At 40.0% G+C, this 17,991-nt stretch overlaps 1 protein-coding gene across 3 annotated transcripts in view; it reads right to left on the bottom strand.

Annotated features, from left to right (window-relative positions):
* LOC149822338 (small ribosomal subunit protein mS47-like) overlaps positions 1 to 3,194 on the bottom strand; it is a 56,410-nt gene extending 53,216 nt beyond the window's left edge. For all 3 annotated transcript variants that reach the window (XM_089980639.1, XM_089980638.1, XM_089980640.1), the window contains exons 1-5: positions 3,008 to 3,194; positions 2,838 to 2,918; positions 2,572 to 2,640; positions 2,240 to 2,303; positions 740 to 819 (exon numbers count right to left, since the gene is read on the bottom strand). In XM_089980639.1, the coding sequence (XP_089836765.1) occupies positions 740 to 819; positions 2,240 to 2,303; positions 2,572 to 2,640; positions 2,838 to 2,918; positions 3,008 to 3,115 (402 nt within the window). In that variant the 5' untranslated portion in view covers positions 3,116 to 3,194. The remainder of the gene's footprint in view (positions 1 to 739; positions 820 to 2,239; positions 2,304 to 2,571; positions 2,641 to 2,837; positions 2,919 to 3,007) is intronic.
* Positions 3,195 to 17,991: the final 14,797 nt, after the last annotated feature.

The raw sequence follows: 17,991 nt of genomic DNA, 5'->3' as shown, positions 1-17,991 counted from the left end.
GGATCTGAAAGAAAAGAAGCCTCAAAAAAAGTTTGCTGCCGCATATAAAACTGTAAGTTTTCCTCAAGATCTATGCTGTTTTTTTAATATCGCAAAATAACCATGGCTTTTTTGTGCACATGGCTCAAAGTGTGTTTAATCACTGCCCAATATAAAGTGTATGTGTGAGTGTGTGTCAATATGAATGCATGAATGCATGTGTATGTGTGTGTGTGTGCGTGCGTGTGTGTGTGTGCGCGTGTGCGTGTGCGTGTGCGTGTGCATGTGCGTTTGCGTGTGCGCGTGCATGTGTGTGTGTGTGCGTGTGCGTGTGCGTGTGCGTGTGCGTGTGCGTGTGCGCGTGCGCGTGCATGTGTGTGTGTGTGTGCGTGTGCGTGTGTGTGTGCGTGTGCGTGTGCGTGTGCGCGTGCGCGTGCGCGTGTGTGCGCGTGTGCGTGTGTGTGCGTGTGTGTGTGTGTGTGTGCATGTGTGTGTGTGTGTGTGTGAGAGAGAGAGAGAGAGAGATTTAATGCAAATAGTATCTTGAACAAATGGTTGATGATAAGGCACAAAAATATCAACAGGGCTACTTAGCAAATCATTGTAAATCATGTAATAGAATCCCATCTCAATGAAGAAAGGACAGGAGATGATGACCAATGTGTCACTACATTTAAGGGCTCATCTGGATGCTTTATAGTGCTATAAAGTAGTTAAATATCTTACTCAGTAGTTTGCACAAGAAATAAATAACACTCACATGTGGCTTCAAGTAAGTTCCCAAAAGGTATATGAATTGATATAACTTGTCAAAGAATTCCTTGCACGCATCTAACTTCCCTAAATAAAACAAGTCAAAGTTCAAAACACTACCATCCAAAGGAGGAGTCAGAGTCAAAGAAAACAAAACATACACCAAATACTAGGTAACAGCCTTGAAATGAAAATCTAATATAATTTAAAAATTCACAGTTTTCAAATGGAAGTTCACCAGGAATAAGAGGACATTGTTCACAAACAGGGGGAGGGGGGGAGTGCAGCCATCTTCTTATCAGGAGCTTCCAACTTAAGGTTTCATATAACACAGAAAATATTTAATACTCAAGAAACGTGAAGGAAAAAGTAACAAAAAGATAACATAATCATTTCTACATTTTTTACTTTTGTCAATTGAAGTTAATGTTGACCTCATATTTATTTTTCATTTTTGTCAAAGCTTGATGTTTATTTTTATATATTTTATTGCAAACTTTTCAAACACCAAGGGTATGTCCAGATGCCATTAGGCCAAATCATTTGAATATGTTAAAAGTGCAATTTTGTTGTTATTGACATAAAGATATTACATATTTAACAATTCATAATGTAACAATTTGTTTGGGAATAGAAAGAGAAAATAGAAAAAGTAGTTTCCGAGCTGAAAAAGAGAAGGGGCCAGCTAGCTTCCAATTTTTTCCTACATTTTAAGACTTTCTCTAGATTGTTTCCCTACAGTTCAAATTTTTAACTTTTATTTAAATATTTTGCCCTATCAAATAGCTTTTTTCTGATGTATCTCACCCATGTATCAGTGAATTGAATTATATTGAAAAATTGCAACATCGCCCAATATTGCAAAATATAAATATTAGAATGGATTTTAAGCATAACCCAACAATTCTATGAATTGTTGAAGGAAGTCACCAAATGAACTTCTAATATATGCAAAAGAAAGTTCATTTAATTCGTGCAACAACCAAGATATTAGACCAGAAAACTCTGTGCAGAAAATAGAAATAAGAATGATGTAGGCAGGTAATCCAAAACTGCAATTCCATAAGCTTTGACAGTAGCAATATCAACTCTTTTCTCTTTTCATAAGCTTTGACAAGATAGCAAATAACACAATGATACACCGAACTACTAACATAATAGAAGATTTTATCTCAAATGTAACTTACTAACTGTGAAGTAGCTCTTTTAAAAATCTTTAGTCACTCAAACAAGATCTAAAATGAACTTGAAAACGTGAAGAAGCATTAATGTAACAGTGGTATATAATATATCTACACTAGATGGAAAAGCAATGTCACAGATATCTGAAGTGCTCGACAACTACTTCCAACAAGATAACGAGTGGACACTTATGTCATGAAACACAAGAATTAAGCACGACAAAAGGAAAAGAAAAAAAACTGATACGTTATTGTTACAAAATCAGCATCTATTTGAGCATCTTATAGTGATAAGAGTGGAAGAATAAGGCAGCAGAAACCGATACCTTCACCCAGTAATCGATAAAGCCTGACAATATCACCACCAGCACAAAATGCCCTTCCACTACCCTTCATATGCTCAAAAGCAAGAACATTAATATTTCGGAAACGAGGATTTGCATCATAGGTTAAAACCATATAATCAACCATTTCACTCGGCTTCAGAATCAAATAGGCTCCAAAGAAGTAAAAAGCCAATTACATTTGAAGATTATAACAGTAGAAAATAGGTAACACCCATGAAACTTGCATAGTTGAACATGAAAAAAAAATATGGGAAACCATCAATAGACAGGAATTAACATTCAAAAATAATAAAAAAAATACACAAAAATACCTTCATCACAACAAAACCGATATCAGCGTTATCTTCCCAAGCCTCGTACAACTTCTTGAGTCTAACACCCTGAGGATCCCACCGAAAACTCTTACAAATATGAACCGCCAAGTAAAAACATGGGGATTTTCAGCATGCATTAAACTTCTTTTTCCTATGAACTCCGGGGAAATACAGCAAAATTGCTTGATCCTAAGCATGACCTATCATTCAAAATTGCCAAAAAAGACGAATTTGCCGAAGAAATTTTCGATGAGAGTATGTACCATGGATGTAGTGAGGGCGTTGAGAGAAGAAGGCCTATTGAGAACTGCTGTACGAGAATGAGATTGCCCCTCAACCAAAACCTGCCGTTTAAGAACCCCAAGGGAAGGCCAAATGAATTCAGCCCACGGTGGAGAGAGAGAGAGAGAGAGAGAGAGAGAGAAGCATATACTTGGTCATCGAGATTTTCATCCTTAGTGTGATTGGGAAGAGCAGAGAGACGCCTGCACCGAGTGAAGAAAGATGGCAGCCTCCTGCTTGAGGCTACACACCGTTGCATTTCGTCGTCGTCGTCTCTCTCTCTCTCGCTCACTTGGGGAGTACGGGCTTGCAAGGCTCTGGCAGCGTGTGATGGCCTGCTGCCTTTTATCGCCAGGAGGACGTTTAAAAGGGCGGTCCAGCTTGGAACTGCTTCTTATGGACTCAGCTGTCGGCACCAACCTATCTGGAGAGTTTTTTTTTGAAGGCAAGCTGGGCTTAGGCAAACCTTTACCAGTAATACAACTATACAATTGGGATTTGAACACAAGGTGGCATGTACTAACTGCACTGCTCCTACCAGACAAGTGGAGCACCCCTCCCCCCGTTGAGAGGGACTGGAGAGTTTTGCGAAACAAACATACTTTTCTTTGATGAGTAAGGAACCCTTGCCAAAGCGAGAAAAACTCCAGGTGGGGGTCCTTGACCACCCTGCGCCTTACGTAGCCACCCTCTGAAAGCTACGGATGCACCAGTAGGGTTTGATCTACAAGATAAATGCAGAAAGGCAGCTTTTCTGTCAAAATGGGGAGGGTGGTGTATGTTCTCCCCCGAAGATTCACTGAATCTCACATCTGTGTTCGGGGTCTGAATGAGCACCACGTATACAAGAACATGGGGCTCGTATTCCCGTGTACGTTGACATCACTTAGCATTGGAGTCTGGTGTGGTTGCAAAGACTTAAGTACCCTTTCTTGCTATTTTTCTCATAAAACGATGGTTTGAGAAAATAACAACAATGCCCTTTATTCAAAAAAGAAAAAACAAATGGTTCAAAAAAAAGACAAACATGTCTTCCATCCAGAAAGTCGAGGATGATGTTAACTCTTTAAAGTCTACACAGCGAAACGAACCTTAATCGTTTCGCCGATGGTGATCCGGCGAAACGATTGTGAGTCGACGATCCGATGGTGAGCCGGCGATCCGATGGTCATCCAGCGAAACGAACCTGACCAATCAAAAATGTCTGTTTGAACTTTTCATCGTCATCTTCTTCTTCTTTCTTCTCTGTAAAACACTGTAAAACCCTCTCTCTCTCTCTAAAAAAGAAATCAAGGGAGGCAAAGAGTTCCCTCTGGAGAAGGCCATGAACATCAACCCTCTCACTCTCTCCCTTCTCTTTCTACTTCTGTGCACATCCAGCAAACGATCCTACATTACTCCATCAAACACCGACTGACTTGCACATTGACTGTAGCATCATTCAACTTGATGAGTTATGGAGCCTGATTCATAGTTTTTGCCCTTACAGGAGGGGGGTTTGGGGGCTCCTCCCAGCGTGGGTAGCATCATTCAACTTGATGAGTTGTGGAGCCTGATTTAGAGTTTTTGCCCTTACAAAAGGGGGGTCCGGGGGTTCCCCCCCAGCGCGAGTCTCGCTGTGCGGTCTGCAGGCAGGGGTCTGGGGGCAGCGCTCCCCGGACCAATTTTTTTGGGGGGCTTGTATGATTTTTTTTATTTTCTTTCCCTCTTTTAACTATCGAAAAAGAGCAATAAAGCGTTTTGTTCAATCGTGGGGAGAGCCCACAGACCCCCTCCTATAAGGGCAAAAACTCTAAATCAGGCTCCACAACTCATCAAGTTGAATGATGCTACCCACGCTAGGAGGAGCCCCCAAACCCCCCTCCTGTAAGGGCAAAAACTATGAATTAGGCTCCACAACTCATCAAGTTGAATGATGCTACCCACGCTGGGAGGAACCCTCAGACCCTCCTTCTGTAAGGGCAAAAACTCTAAATCAAACTCCACAACTCTTCAAGTTGAATAATGCTACCCACGCTGGGAGGAGCTCCCAGACCCCTCTTCTGTAAGGGTAAAAACTCTGAATCAGGATCCACAACTCATTAAGTTGAATGATGCTACCCACGCTGGGAGGAGCCCTCAGACCCCTTCTGTAAGGGTAAAAACTCTGAATCAGACTCCACAACTCTTCAAGTTGAATGATGCTACCCACGCTGGGAAGGGTCCTCAGACCCCTCTCCTGTAAGGGTAAAAACTCTGAATCAGGATCTACAACTCATTTAGTTGAATGATGTTACCCACGTTGGGAGGAGCCCTCAAACCCTCCTTCTGTAAGGATAAAAACTCTAAATCAGGCTCCATAACAGTCAATGTGCAGGTTAGTCGGTGCTTGATGGAGCAATGTAGGATCTTCTGCTGGATGTGCACAGAAGCAGAAAGAGAAGGGAGAGAGAGTGTGAGAGGGTTGATGTTCATGGCCTCCTCCAGGGGAGATTTCTTTCTCGGATAATCCTGTAGTGCAAAGACTGGGCCTTAAATAATCATATTTGGGGCACTTAAGTCTTTACAACCACTCTTTTTCTAGAATCGTCATTTTTTTTTGCACCAATGGAGGAGAGGGTACTTAAGTCTTTGCAATCGCATCAAACTCCAATGCTAATTAATGCTGACAAACATGGGGATACGAGACACAAGTGCTTAAATACGTGGTGCTTTTTGGGACCCCCGAGCATGAGATGCCCTGTTCGGGGGGTAACATATAACCTGCTTCAGTCAAAATGAGTTCATACCTCTCCTCGTGAAAAAGCACTTTCCCTCCAAAGTGGTACTTTCAAAGGAACGAAGCCTCCTTTAGGTGGGAGCTTTTCAAAAGCCCCTTTAAGATCTCGTTGATGCAAACTGTTTCATCAAATCTGCCCCCTCTAGATGTGATCAACATGGTCCAATTAGTGGAGATTGGCGTTTGAATGGCAGGATTGGTTTGGAGATTCAAAAGTTAGAGGTAAAAATAAAATCTAAAATTTGTGATTTAAAAACCACGTGTTTATCAAAAAAACATGATCCAAGGGTCAAACCTTGTTAAATTGATCATGAATTCATTTACGAAGTCAGATTTGGTCAAATGAACTTTTTATCAAACCTTATTAAATTAATCATGAATTCATTTATGAAGTCAGATTTGGTCAAATGAACTTGCAACAATGAGATCTTATGGAGGCATGAAGATGAGGATGACACAAGGGATGAGCGGAACCAAATTCAAGTTGGGATCCAAACATACATGTGCAATCTCATAGGTAAAATTATATCACCATTTCCATGGTGTTGATTTGAGTTAACCCCCATCCAGTTGTGAGTGCTCATGCAATGCTGACATGTTATTGATCATGCATTATAATGCTTATGACATTGGTGATGATTGGATGGCTGGGCTTATCCGAGCATGAGTTCGGGCCAGTTTTGTTGGACGCCTATAAGACTCTTCACGAGTTGCTAAGGCTTGAAGGACCAATATGGGTTTTATATATAGTTTATCTGAATTTGAATCCAAACTTTATGTAGCAAGTGCAAGTCTGAATTTGAATTCGAACTAGACACAATGCAGTAGAATTGAGTGTAAACCAAACTTTTATATGGCAATACCGGATTTCATTATGAAAAGGTTAAAAACAGTTTACATGTAAAAAAACATTAACAAATGAATTTGATGAGAATCCAAATATAGGTTAAAAAAAAGTGCAAAGGTTGAATACAGATGGAGTCACGTCGTATATAAGCATCATTCTAAAACACGATTTAGTTTTATATTGAGATCATCCATAGTTGCCAGATTTGTGTTGGAAGTCCGACTGAACCTGACCCATTTTCGTCTCTAAGCATGAGTCTATATTACCACTACGAATTCTATCATGGGTAGCTCAATGCTAGGGATGTAAATGGTGCAGGTTCTGGTCCGCTGCCAACTGAATTCAAGTCCATCCTATTCAGATTTGTGAAATGGTTTTAGCAATCTCACATCAAGAGTCCAAGTCAAAACCAAATTTTGTTCAAGTAAAAAAAAGTCTTCTTTTTTTTTATGATGAGAAATCCTCGTCGAATTGAGAAAAACCCTAGGTGGGGCCCCATGACAACCCTTCCTTACATGACCCATCTTTGAAAGCTACGGACTCACCTGTACACCAGGGGGTTTGATCTGGAGTTTTCATCTCAATGCCCTGACAACCACCATGCTGGCCACGCAGCCGGGGTAGTTGTAAGAAAAGAGAGAAAAAGAACGTGCTCATATTATACATAAACATGGATCCCATTAGGGTATATGCCCTTGATTGAATTCAAATTCATTGTAGGCTCTATTTATATGTCTGACGATATAATGTCCAACACGTTTACATCCCTAGTCATTGGTGCTTCTTCCTCAAGCCAGGTGCTAATCCAAGTATCTTTGGGGAGCCTCACCCGAAACTCCCACTCTCTCACCCCAACCCTGGAGCTCCCCTATGATGGTCCCTCCAGTGAAAGACGCCTCCCGACGATTTTGTCTCTGGCGACCCTCTCTCCAGCTATGCTACGCATGTACGCATGTATCTCTCTTTCTCTCTATGTTGTTATTCAAACCATTTTTTTTTTAATTTTTTTTTTTTTTTTGGGGGGGGGGTTGTATTTTTAACCCCAATTTTGCAATTTATTGAGAGAATGTATGGTAAATCCAGTTTATTGAAGGTTAGGGTTTATTCAATCAGTTTTTTTTTGAAGTTTTGTATTATAATCATTGTTTTTATAACGTTTTTAGTGAATGCATGCTAAATTCAGTTTATTCAAGGTTAGGGTTTGTTCAATCCCATTTTTTTTAAAGGTTTTGTATTTTAAGCATTATTTTTGCAACTCTTTTAGTGAATGCATGTGTAAACACCTCAAATTTTCCTTGTACATTTTCAAACACCTATGTCTTGCCACTGGCACCCATTCTTTAAATCCTCCAGGGAACCAGTTGGTTGACACCTCAGCTAGGGCCATTCAGAGCCCAAATTTTGCCCCAAATTCAAACATTTCAAGATTTAGCCCCCATTTTGGCTCGACTTCAATTATCAATTTTCATCTTTAGACAGAAAATTCCAATTCCTTGTCTCTGCCAGGGGTCCGAGACTTCAAATCCCTCGCCCAGAGTTTACCTGTTGTAATCATTCCATATTATTTTCTATCATTTCACATCATTTCATCTCATTTTATATCATTTCAGGTCATTTCATTGCATTGCATTGCATGTCATTCTCGAGATCCAACACTCTAATTTTCAAAATTTTCTCAATCCAGACTCGATTTTAAAACTTTTCTTTCGAAATCAATTTCAAAAACCTGGGTTCTAGATTGACATTTGCCTTTTGTCAGCCCCAAGGATCTTATATTTCTTTATTTCAAAATATTTTCCTTAGAAAAGCAATCTAGATTTGTTTTAAAATCAAATTTTAACTCATCTCAATTCTCGGATGAGATCCATCTAGGTGGTGTTGCTTTCGGATCCCTCCTTTCATCCAAAATTTTTAAATTTTAGAGTTTTAGTTGAACCAGGACTTTGTCTTTTTACCTTTTTAAACATTTTCAAAATTTCATTTTGGTTTTAAATCAGAGGTAGTCTTATCCCTCGTCCATTTTCTTTATTTTAGCCAAAATCTCAGAGTTTCAGTCGGACTAGAACTCTATTCTAGAGGTTCAGCCGGACTAGGACTCTATCCCGATTTCATTCTTTATTATTGTTTTTCACTTGTTTTCAAAAACCTTCTCATCTGACTTTCAAAAAGGTCAAAACTGTAGAGTTTTAAAATTCTAAGACTCTATCCCGGAGTTCCAGTCAGAGTAGGACTCTAACTGTCATCTCCATTTTTGCCTATTTTCAAGAAAATCTTTCAAAACCTTTCAAAAGAAGTCAAAATCTAGAGTTTCAAAATTTCAGAACTCTGTTCCAAAGTTTCAGTTGGATTAGGACTCTGACCCTGACTTCATTTTTCAAAAAAATCTTTCAAAAATCTCTTCTTTCATATTTTAAAAATTAAATTTTAAAATTTCAAGACTTCATTATAGAGTTTCAAAATTTTAGGACTCTGTCTCAGAGTTTCAGTCAGTTCAAAACTCTACTCTGATGTCATCTTTTACTTGTTTTGCGTAAACAGATCCCATTCTCAGAGTTTCAAAAATTTAGGACTCTATCTTAGAGTTTCAAGATTTTAGGACTCTGTCCCAGAGTCGCCGGTCGATTCAGAACTCTGCTCTGATTTTATTCCTTACTTCTATTTTACTGGTTTCGCGAAAATAGATTCAATTCTAAGAGTTTTAAAATTTCAGGACTCTAGTCAGAGTCCTAGTTGATTAGGACTCTAACTCTGGTTTCATCTTTGTGTTCATTTTCATCAATCTCTGAGAAGATCTTTCAAAATCTTCCCGTTTGTCTTTCAAAAACCAAAATTTAAGAGTTTCAAAATTTTAGGACTCTGTTCCAGAGTTTCAGTTAGTTCGGGACTCTGTTTTAAAAACTTCTGATTCTCATCTAGTGATTTCAACTCTGTTTCAAAACACTTTTCAGTCTTTATTTCAACTTTTTCAAAACTTTGGTGTGGGGCTCACACATATCTGGAGGAGTTTTGATCCAGTCAGAACTCTGGTCGATTCAAAACTTTCGATTTTAAAGTTCATTCTTTCTGATCCCTTTTGAAAACCTCATTTTTAACCCTTTTTTTTTTAAGTTTTAAAATTGTTTTATGAAAAACCAAGTGAGGCCCACTTAGGTGGCGCCACATCTTGAAAGTATTTTGGTTAATTTAGGATTAGTCAGAGTCCTAATTAGGTTAGAAGTTTGAATAGTCAAAGCTCAATTGATTTTAAAACACTATTTGATTTTAACCTTGTTTTAATTTTTAAATTAAAGGTTTTAAAAACCAAATGTGGGCCCCATGGGTGGCGCCACATTTAAGGATGTTTAAGGGCTTAATTAGGTCAATTAGGTTAGCTAATTAGAGTTGGATTAGGTTAGGAAACTCTAGGAAAATCGCCCCCCATGTGGCTTATCCAAATCAATTAAAAGAAGAGTTTTTGAAAATCTAAACTCTTTAATTAAGAGTTTAGAAATTTTATAAATAAGGGCAACCAAGGGGGTCAACTCATGCTCTCTCTCTCATTGCTTTCTTGCTCTCTCTCTCTTCTCAAGCAACCTTCCTCTCTCCCAGCAGCTCCTCCATTGCTGCAACCTCCAAGGTAAGATCCCCTTCCACTTTTTATTATTTTATTTAATTTTTTTTTTTTATGTTTTAGCTATTGCCACCCCTTTGGTGTTGAATTCGACCATGCTATATTTGTTCAAGAACCTTGAAGGCAATTCAAGAAGATGATCCAATATTGTTAGAGGGTGATTTTCATGTTTTGAATCCATTGGAATAGTGTAAACTATTCCTTTTTATGTTTATGCAAAATAAAAGACGAGATTCGATCCCTTTATGGGTCGAATCCATCTTTTAATGGCTACATCAAATCCCAATTATGCTTTCCCTGATTTTTTTTATTCATCATATTAATGCTTATTTTACATGTTCAAGCATCAAAATATGATTCATTACATTATTTATATTTTTTTAATGGTTTTTGCATGCTTAAATTAGGTTTATTCATATGCTTTAATGATAATACACGTTTTTTGTTCTGGGCACACATGAACAACGTTATTTCATGTTCATTTTTTGTCATTAAATTTTGATTTTTTTAGGGTTAGATCGTGTTTGTGTCAGTAATTAGATTATTTTGGGTTTTGTTTGTTCATAAAAAAAATAGATTATTTTGGGTTTTGTAACCCTTCTAAAAAAATCAGAAACCGAACTCTAATTATTATACTGTGAAAACGCTACGTAAAATCGGGTATGACTTGTCGAGGTAATATCTCCCTCACCGAAGATCTGATCGATAATCCGTATAAAGAAGTGGATTTATCATGATGTCTAGTATGTTTGATTAAATTTTTAGATTTTTCCATGGCTGTTTGCTATTTGTCCTTTGTCAGAAATCAGAATCTATTTCTGTCAGGCCATTATGCCTTGTTTAAACCCTAGATCAACGTGTGCAGATTGTATCTCCCTTACCGAAGACCCGATCGATGATACATAAAAAGGAGTAGCTTTATCTATGTGTTTAATGTCATCTGCGAAAAATTTATAACTTTTAAACCCTGTTTGCTATATTTTTCTGCATCCAAAACCGGATCTATTTATTTCAACCCGTTACATATTCACCAAAATCAAGCATATATTGCCAGAACAATATCTCCCTAACCGAAAATGATTTTTCCAATCTATAAATAGGGAAATTTTTGTTAATCTGTCTAGTTTCTCCTTGTAAATTTTTATAAAATTCTATGGTGGTTTGATACCTGATTTGGGTCTGACACTGTGATAAATTCATAACCGCAAGTAAAATCACCTGTTTTCCATGTTTTTATTTAATTTTCGCATCAAAATAATCCCCAAAAAATATTTTTTCAATTGAAGTTTAATTTTAAGATTATCAAAAGTATCCAGGTCAATTTTTGTGAATTTTTGAATTTAATTGATATGTTATTTAGTTAAATCATGAAAATTGAAACACTACAAATTTCATCTTCTTTTTGCATATTTTAGTATTTTCGTCCATTATTTTTGTATTTTTAGTATTTTATCAGGTTCATAATCATTCTAGGATACTCTCAACCTGATTTGGCATTATTTTGAATTCATTTGATCCCCGAATCAAGTCTTTTACAAAAATCATTTTTGAAAACCCTGATTTCGAGGTCATAGTCTTGCTTTCAGGGGTATTTTAGTCATTTTTACCCTAATTTCAAAATTTCAATCTTCAAACCAAGTTCAATTTCACCTTTTATTAAATCATATATCATCTTTCATGAGTTTTATTTCAGGGAAGCACAAGAAAAGGCTTATATTCGGATAAATCCAACAATTTTAAGATATTACTGGATAAATCTCAAAAAGCTGACATATCTCCACTAACAAGTTTGCTAATTTTGCAGGGACATTCAATATTGTAATTTTCTTTATTTCTCTTTTCTTTATTTTAATTTATTATTGATGTAAATTGTAAATTTGGAATAAGAATTTAATTTCCTACTTAAAATAGGGTTGCATTGCATATAGTTTATATTTTTCAAATAACGTTAATGTGTGATGGATGATGATTCATGCATATTCAAACTCATAATGGTCTACATGAATGGCACATGCACTAGCTTCTAAAGAGTTGATAAACTCGGTGGGTTTCGTATTTGTGGCCATAGTCAGAATACGAACAAAACCTAGATTTATCATCTTTTTTTAAGCTACAAATGACCTACTCTTAGGCATTTTCAGAAAGCATAGCATATTTCAAAGTTTTTCTAAGTATTTTTTCCTTTTAGAACTAAATAAGATAATTTCAATATGTATTCATGGCCATAGTCAGGAATATGTAAAGAATTTATTTCATCTAAATTCTATAAGGCACAAAAATCTCTTTTTCAAAGATTTTCCTCAAATTCTTCAGAAAATATTTTGCAAATTGCATTCATTCATTCATCTAGGTTAGATTGCATCATGAAAGAGGATTTCCTAGAGCTACACGCCCATCCCTATTGATTCACTTCAAAATTCAATACAGAAAAATTGATTTTCTCAAAGTTACCCGATTTTTCCTTAAAATCGATTTTCAAGGTTTTTCCTTTTTCCAATATTTTTCTAAGTCCAAATCCACGATTTTCCAAGTTTTCCTTTTCTTCAAAAGGGTTTTCCTAATCCTGACTCATGATTTTCCAATCATCTCCTTTTTCCAAGTATTTCAAATATTTGAAGCATACATCATATTTTAAATTTGTATTTTCCAAAGTTCATAGCACATGCCTGATTTTTTTTGCATTTAGGAAATAGAATCATGATTCAGACAGTTGAGCAAAGCAAAGCATAAGATTGATCTTTGGTTCGATTACCCCTGGTTATGGTGTCAGGAACGGTTGAACCTCGTACCAACAGGTGAGTCCCATTATTTGGAATTATTCTGCATTTTAAAACGAAGGCGAGTTATTTTCAAAATCTTTTTCAAAGGTCAGTTTGACTTGCAAAAGTAAAATTTTGCAAGGATAACAAGTTTGTCGACAATGATGGGACTTGTCTCCGCCTGATCAATCTAATGCTTTGTTCTATTCAACTTGTCAAAATCTTGTTCTACAATGTCAGCTTTATATCTTATGAACCTAGGAGCCTAGAATCAAACCCAGTTGACATGGATTGCATGTAGACTTAGGCATGGTTTGGTAGGACCGATTAAGGAGGCATTATTCATGCTCACTTAGACTTAGGTCAAATACAATCATCCTCAATCTAGGAATTGCTTGAAAATAATGTTCGCTTCTCATAAATTTTTCAAAAATCTACTTCTTTAGGTTATTAGAACCTTCTGTTTTCTTGCATGTTGATCATGTTTCAAAAATAACCCCACTTACTTTTACTTGGCCACCACGTTGCTGAGCTTTCTTTCAGAACCATAGTTCAGGACAAAGCCTCACAACTGGGCCACCTATTTGGGTTGATCCCCTCTGCCACGTACTAAGGGTCATAGTCCAAAGTATATCGGTAGGCGCTCAAGGATGTTGGAAAACATGAGCCTAAAACTAGAGAAATTCTTTTTATGCCACGTACATCGAGCCTTGGCTCGAGTATATGGTTATAGCATGATTGGACATAGATGATCTGAGCTTTAGAGTTAGGGTTAAGGTCCTACAACTATTTCAAAATTTGTGCATCTAGAGTCAGCCTTTAGGGAATGTTGTATGTGCATAATTGATTGTGCAGGGTGTGATTGAATGTATCTTAGTTATTTTCCTTTATTTTCTTATATTTTTTCATAATTTTTCTAAAAATACTAGATAATTTTCAAAATCCCTTATTTTTCTATTTATTTTCATGTATTACCTAACATTTTCTTTTATTTTCTCAAACCCTCGACGATTTTTGCAAATCCCTAATTTTCCTCAAAACTTCAAGCGATTTTTCATCCTTTCGTTCATTTGGATCTCGAGTTCCAACCTTGTTTTGATCCTGCCTGCAGCTTTAAAATATCATGTGTTTTTTCAAGCTTTGCCCTGATTCTTTTTCTATTCTTCCAGTCTGTCCTGATGGCATCCAATCAACTTGATTCAGTCTTTCTTGAGAGTCATATCTTCTATAAGGTGCGGCATGGTCTTCTTGATCGTCGAACTCTTAACACCGGATATTCCATTCCCCTGTGGTACTATTCTTGGCTCAAAAACTTCTCTCGTATGTTTTCAGACCATCTGAGCGACTGCGGATTGAAACTCGCATCATCAGTGGGAGAGCAGATCATCAACGACAATTTGATTCAAACATTGGCAGAGCGGTGGAATCCGCACACCTACACCTTTTAGTTCACGTGGGGAGAGATGACTCTACTACAGGACAAATTCATATCATGGGTCTACCTGAGCCAGCTGGTTAGCCTGAGGATCCATTAGAGCAGCAGTTTTTTATCAATGTCAAGGGATTGGACCCCCAAGACGCTTTAGCCTGGATGACTGGACGTAGATCTTGGTCACTGATAGAGGTCTATGAGACCCAGTGTGTTGACTTGTTTGAGCTATACCGACAATATAGAACTTTTGAAGAAGTCAGCTCCTTATCCCGAGCAACGCAAGAAAGGATTCAACATGCAATGGTCTTGTGCAACGTGGAACTAACCTTCTTTCAGGACAGACAGAACTACATTGATATCAGAATAGTACAGCTTTTGCAAAGATGGAGAGGTCGACAGACCAACCGTCTCTCGATTGCCATGGCTGCACTTGCCTTCTTATACCGTGGATCGACCCTCTTTACCCTCAGAGATTCGATCTTAGTAGAATGGTGGATCTATACATTATAGTCCTGGTTCCTCCGACATGTGCCAATTTGAGCCAGCTCATTCAGATATAACAACAAAAAGCCACTACCTACTTCTTGGTATAGATTCTTGATCGAGAACCTCCATAAAGAAAAAATCGTGTGGAACTACTTCTGTCACGCCCCAAAAGTTTGACTCGAGAAAGGAAAAGATTTGAATCAAAATACCTTTAAGGAAAAATCAGAGTTGCAGCAAGGATTTTCAAAGGTACCAAAGGATTTTAAAAAAAACACGAGTCAAATCTTCTGGGTACATTAGCAAAAAGACTCATCACAAGTAAAAGCTCACTTTTAAGCCAAAGTAGTGAGTAGAGAATAAAAAGTTCATTCATAACAGAAAGAGTTTACTTTATACAAGGAAAAAGGGTGTCCACCCCCAAAACAACAAAAAGGGGTACAAAACAAAGTAGCCAGCGAGTCGACGAGAGAGGCAAAGCTTTGACTACGTAGCTTCAGCACCACCGCCAGTAAGAAGAGCTACCTGTCACCTACACCCATAAGAAAATGGGGTCAGTCCTGAAAACTGGTAGGTGCGCAAAAGGAATAAAATGAACTAATCTAAAGCATGCTTGAACAGAAGCAAGCAAAAACAGATGCAAACTACGCAAGTGAACAACAAAGCTAACAAGTATGTCATAAACTTAAACGAACTAGTAGTAGAGTGATATCAATGCAACTGTAAGGAATCATATACAGGCTTATCATGCCTACCTTCCAACTATCGTAAGCACAAACAGATAGTAAGGTAAAAGCAAACAGTACAAGAATAAATAAAGGTGAGCATGCCATACGTGTGATCTGATTTTTATCTGGACATTGTGGGTACACACAATGTATAAACGTAGAAACAACCGAGAACCTTTCAGGGGTCCATTATGCCATATATCTTATTATACCCTGAAGGACTGACTGAGTCCGCTCCTAAGGGGACGACCTGTGGTCGAGAGAGCAAGTCCCCAAAGGCTAGAAAGGGCCCACGGATGCATCCAACTTCTGCAGAAGTGCCGGGCGACTACCACCTAGGATACTTATGGTGATGCCAACTCCCCTACCTTCGATGACTGGGGAAGCCGAGCCTTTGCTCGAAATGGCCATGAATGGCCTGTCCACCGAAGGGTTTGTACCATCCATTCCCTCTCTTGATGAACCAGCCCGAACAAGCACGATGAAGGGTTATTCATCATCATCGCCTTGCTCTATATGCCCTGGTCTATTCGACCCACTCGAGCATCTTGCCTGTGAAGGCGCATGTTTATCGTTTAGTGAGATATTCAAAAGCCGAACATAAGGCCCATTCACTCTGCGCAACGCATCATAGCATCGCATGATACTGCCAAGAGATATAACTAAGTTTATAGCCACAAGTCGCCAAGAATACGCAAAAGAGCTCAAGTACTGACAACAATTTCTAAAAACACCTGCAAGGCAGAACAATGGCATAATCGAAGTCTATATAGCACAGGCAAGAAATGAGTCAGCATAAGTAAGCAAAGCAATAAGTAAAGTGCAAAAATATAATAGCCAAGGCGCATAAAGCGCGGGGCGACAAAAAGTAAGGTGCTGTAAAAGGAAACAGGACAAGGATCGAGAAACCGCGTCCTTGAGTTAAAAAGACAAAAATGAAAGCCTGGGCACATATAGCTCGGCGGCAGCAGAAAGTAAATGCTGAAAAGTAAACAGGACAAGGATCGCGAAACCGCGTCATTGAGTTAAAAAAGACAGAAAGGAAAGCCTGGGCACATATAGCGCGGCGGCAGCAGAAAGTAAATGCTGAAAAGTAAACAGGACAAGGATCGCGAAACCGCGTCCTTGAGTTTAAAAAGACATACATATACGTATATAAGCAGGTTGTTTAATTATCTTTCATTTAGCTCAGTTTAGTTCATTCGAATCCTTTCACGCAACTTTCCCCTACCTTGGGGAGTCGCGGATTACAACATGCCTGCGGGCGTAAGTTCGAAGGGTCTCGGGCCACGAGACACGCGGGCGCTCCGTTGTGCAACCTGCACACGCTAAAGAGATCAGCATAAGTCAAAAGCAAAATAATCCCCAAACGGCAAGCGACAGCAAGGGCTGAGCCCTGCTGACAACCAAAAGAGACGACAGGGGGGCCCCTGCTCCCTGTCGGCAAACAGAACAATGACAGGGGGGGTTCCGCCCCCTGCCAGCAAAAACAAAGGCAAGGGGCCAAGCCCCTTGCCGCCAAACAGATAACGGTAGGGGGGGCCAGGCCCCCTACCGATAAACAGAGGTGACAGGGGGCTCCGCCCCCTACCAGCAAACACAAAGGCAAGGGGCCAGGCCCCTTGCCGCCCAACAGATAACGGTAGGGGGGCCAAACCCCCTACCGACAACCAGAGGTGACAGGGGGCTCCGCCCGCTGCCAGCAAACACAAAGGCAAGGGGCCAGGCCTCTTGCCGCCAAACGGATAACGGTAGGGGTGGCTAGGCCCCTTACCGATAAACAGAGGTGACAGCAAACGGCAGGGGGCCAGGCCCCCTACCGACGTAATAGACAATGGCAGGGGGCCAGGCACCCCCCCTGCCGACAAAATAGACAACGGCAAGGGGCCAGGCCCCCGGTCGACAACACGCCGGCGACAGGGGGGCTAAACCCCCTGCCGACCAACCAGACCCCAGCAGGGGGGCGAAGCCCCCTGCCAACAACCGGCCAGCGACAGGGGCTAAGCCCCCATCCGACAAAACGTCGGTGTCAGGGGGCCAAACCACCCCCCCGACACACCGACGATGGCAAGGGGGGGGGGGGGACCCCCTGCCGACAAAGAGGCTCGGGCAGGGGGGGGTGAAGCTCCCCCTACCGACGAGCGGCCGGCGACAGGGGCTAAGCCCCCAGCCGACCTAAACACAATAGCAGGGGGGGCGAAGCCCCCCCTACCGGCGCACTGTCGGCGACAGGGGACTAAACCCCTGCCGGCCGACGAGTCCGCAGCCTAGGGAAAAGGAGAAAAGGGGAAGGCGCGCACCTCCTGCAGTCCGGCGGCAAGTCGCCGGAGAAGATGGAGAAGCCTGCGGCGAACGAACACGAAGGGGGGGGGGGAGACACCACCAAAGTGGTAGCCAGAGGGCGATCGGACCTTCGTCGGTCGGTGCGCCGCCGGAGCAGAGCCGTGAACGAGAGGGGGAGAGAGAGAAAGTGAGAGAGTCGAGCGAGGGCAAATGCCCTCGCCCGAGGCACCCTACC

This window comes from Nuphar pumila, chromosome 11, assembly GCF_984573655.1.
Source record: "Nuphar pumila chromosome 11, dmNupPumi1.hap1.1, whole genome shotgun sequence".
Classification (NCBI taxonomy): domain Eukaryota; kingdom Viridiplantae; phylum Streptophyta; class Magnoliopsida; order Nymphaeales; family Nymphaeaceae; genus Nuphar; species Nuphar pumila.
The sequence above is the reverse complement of the archived record's forward strand: the minus strand, read 5'-3'. Positions and strand labels throughout refer to the sequence as shown.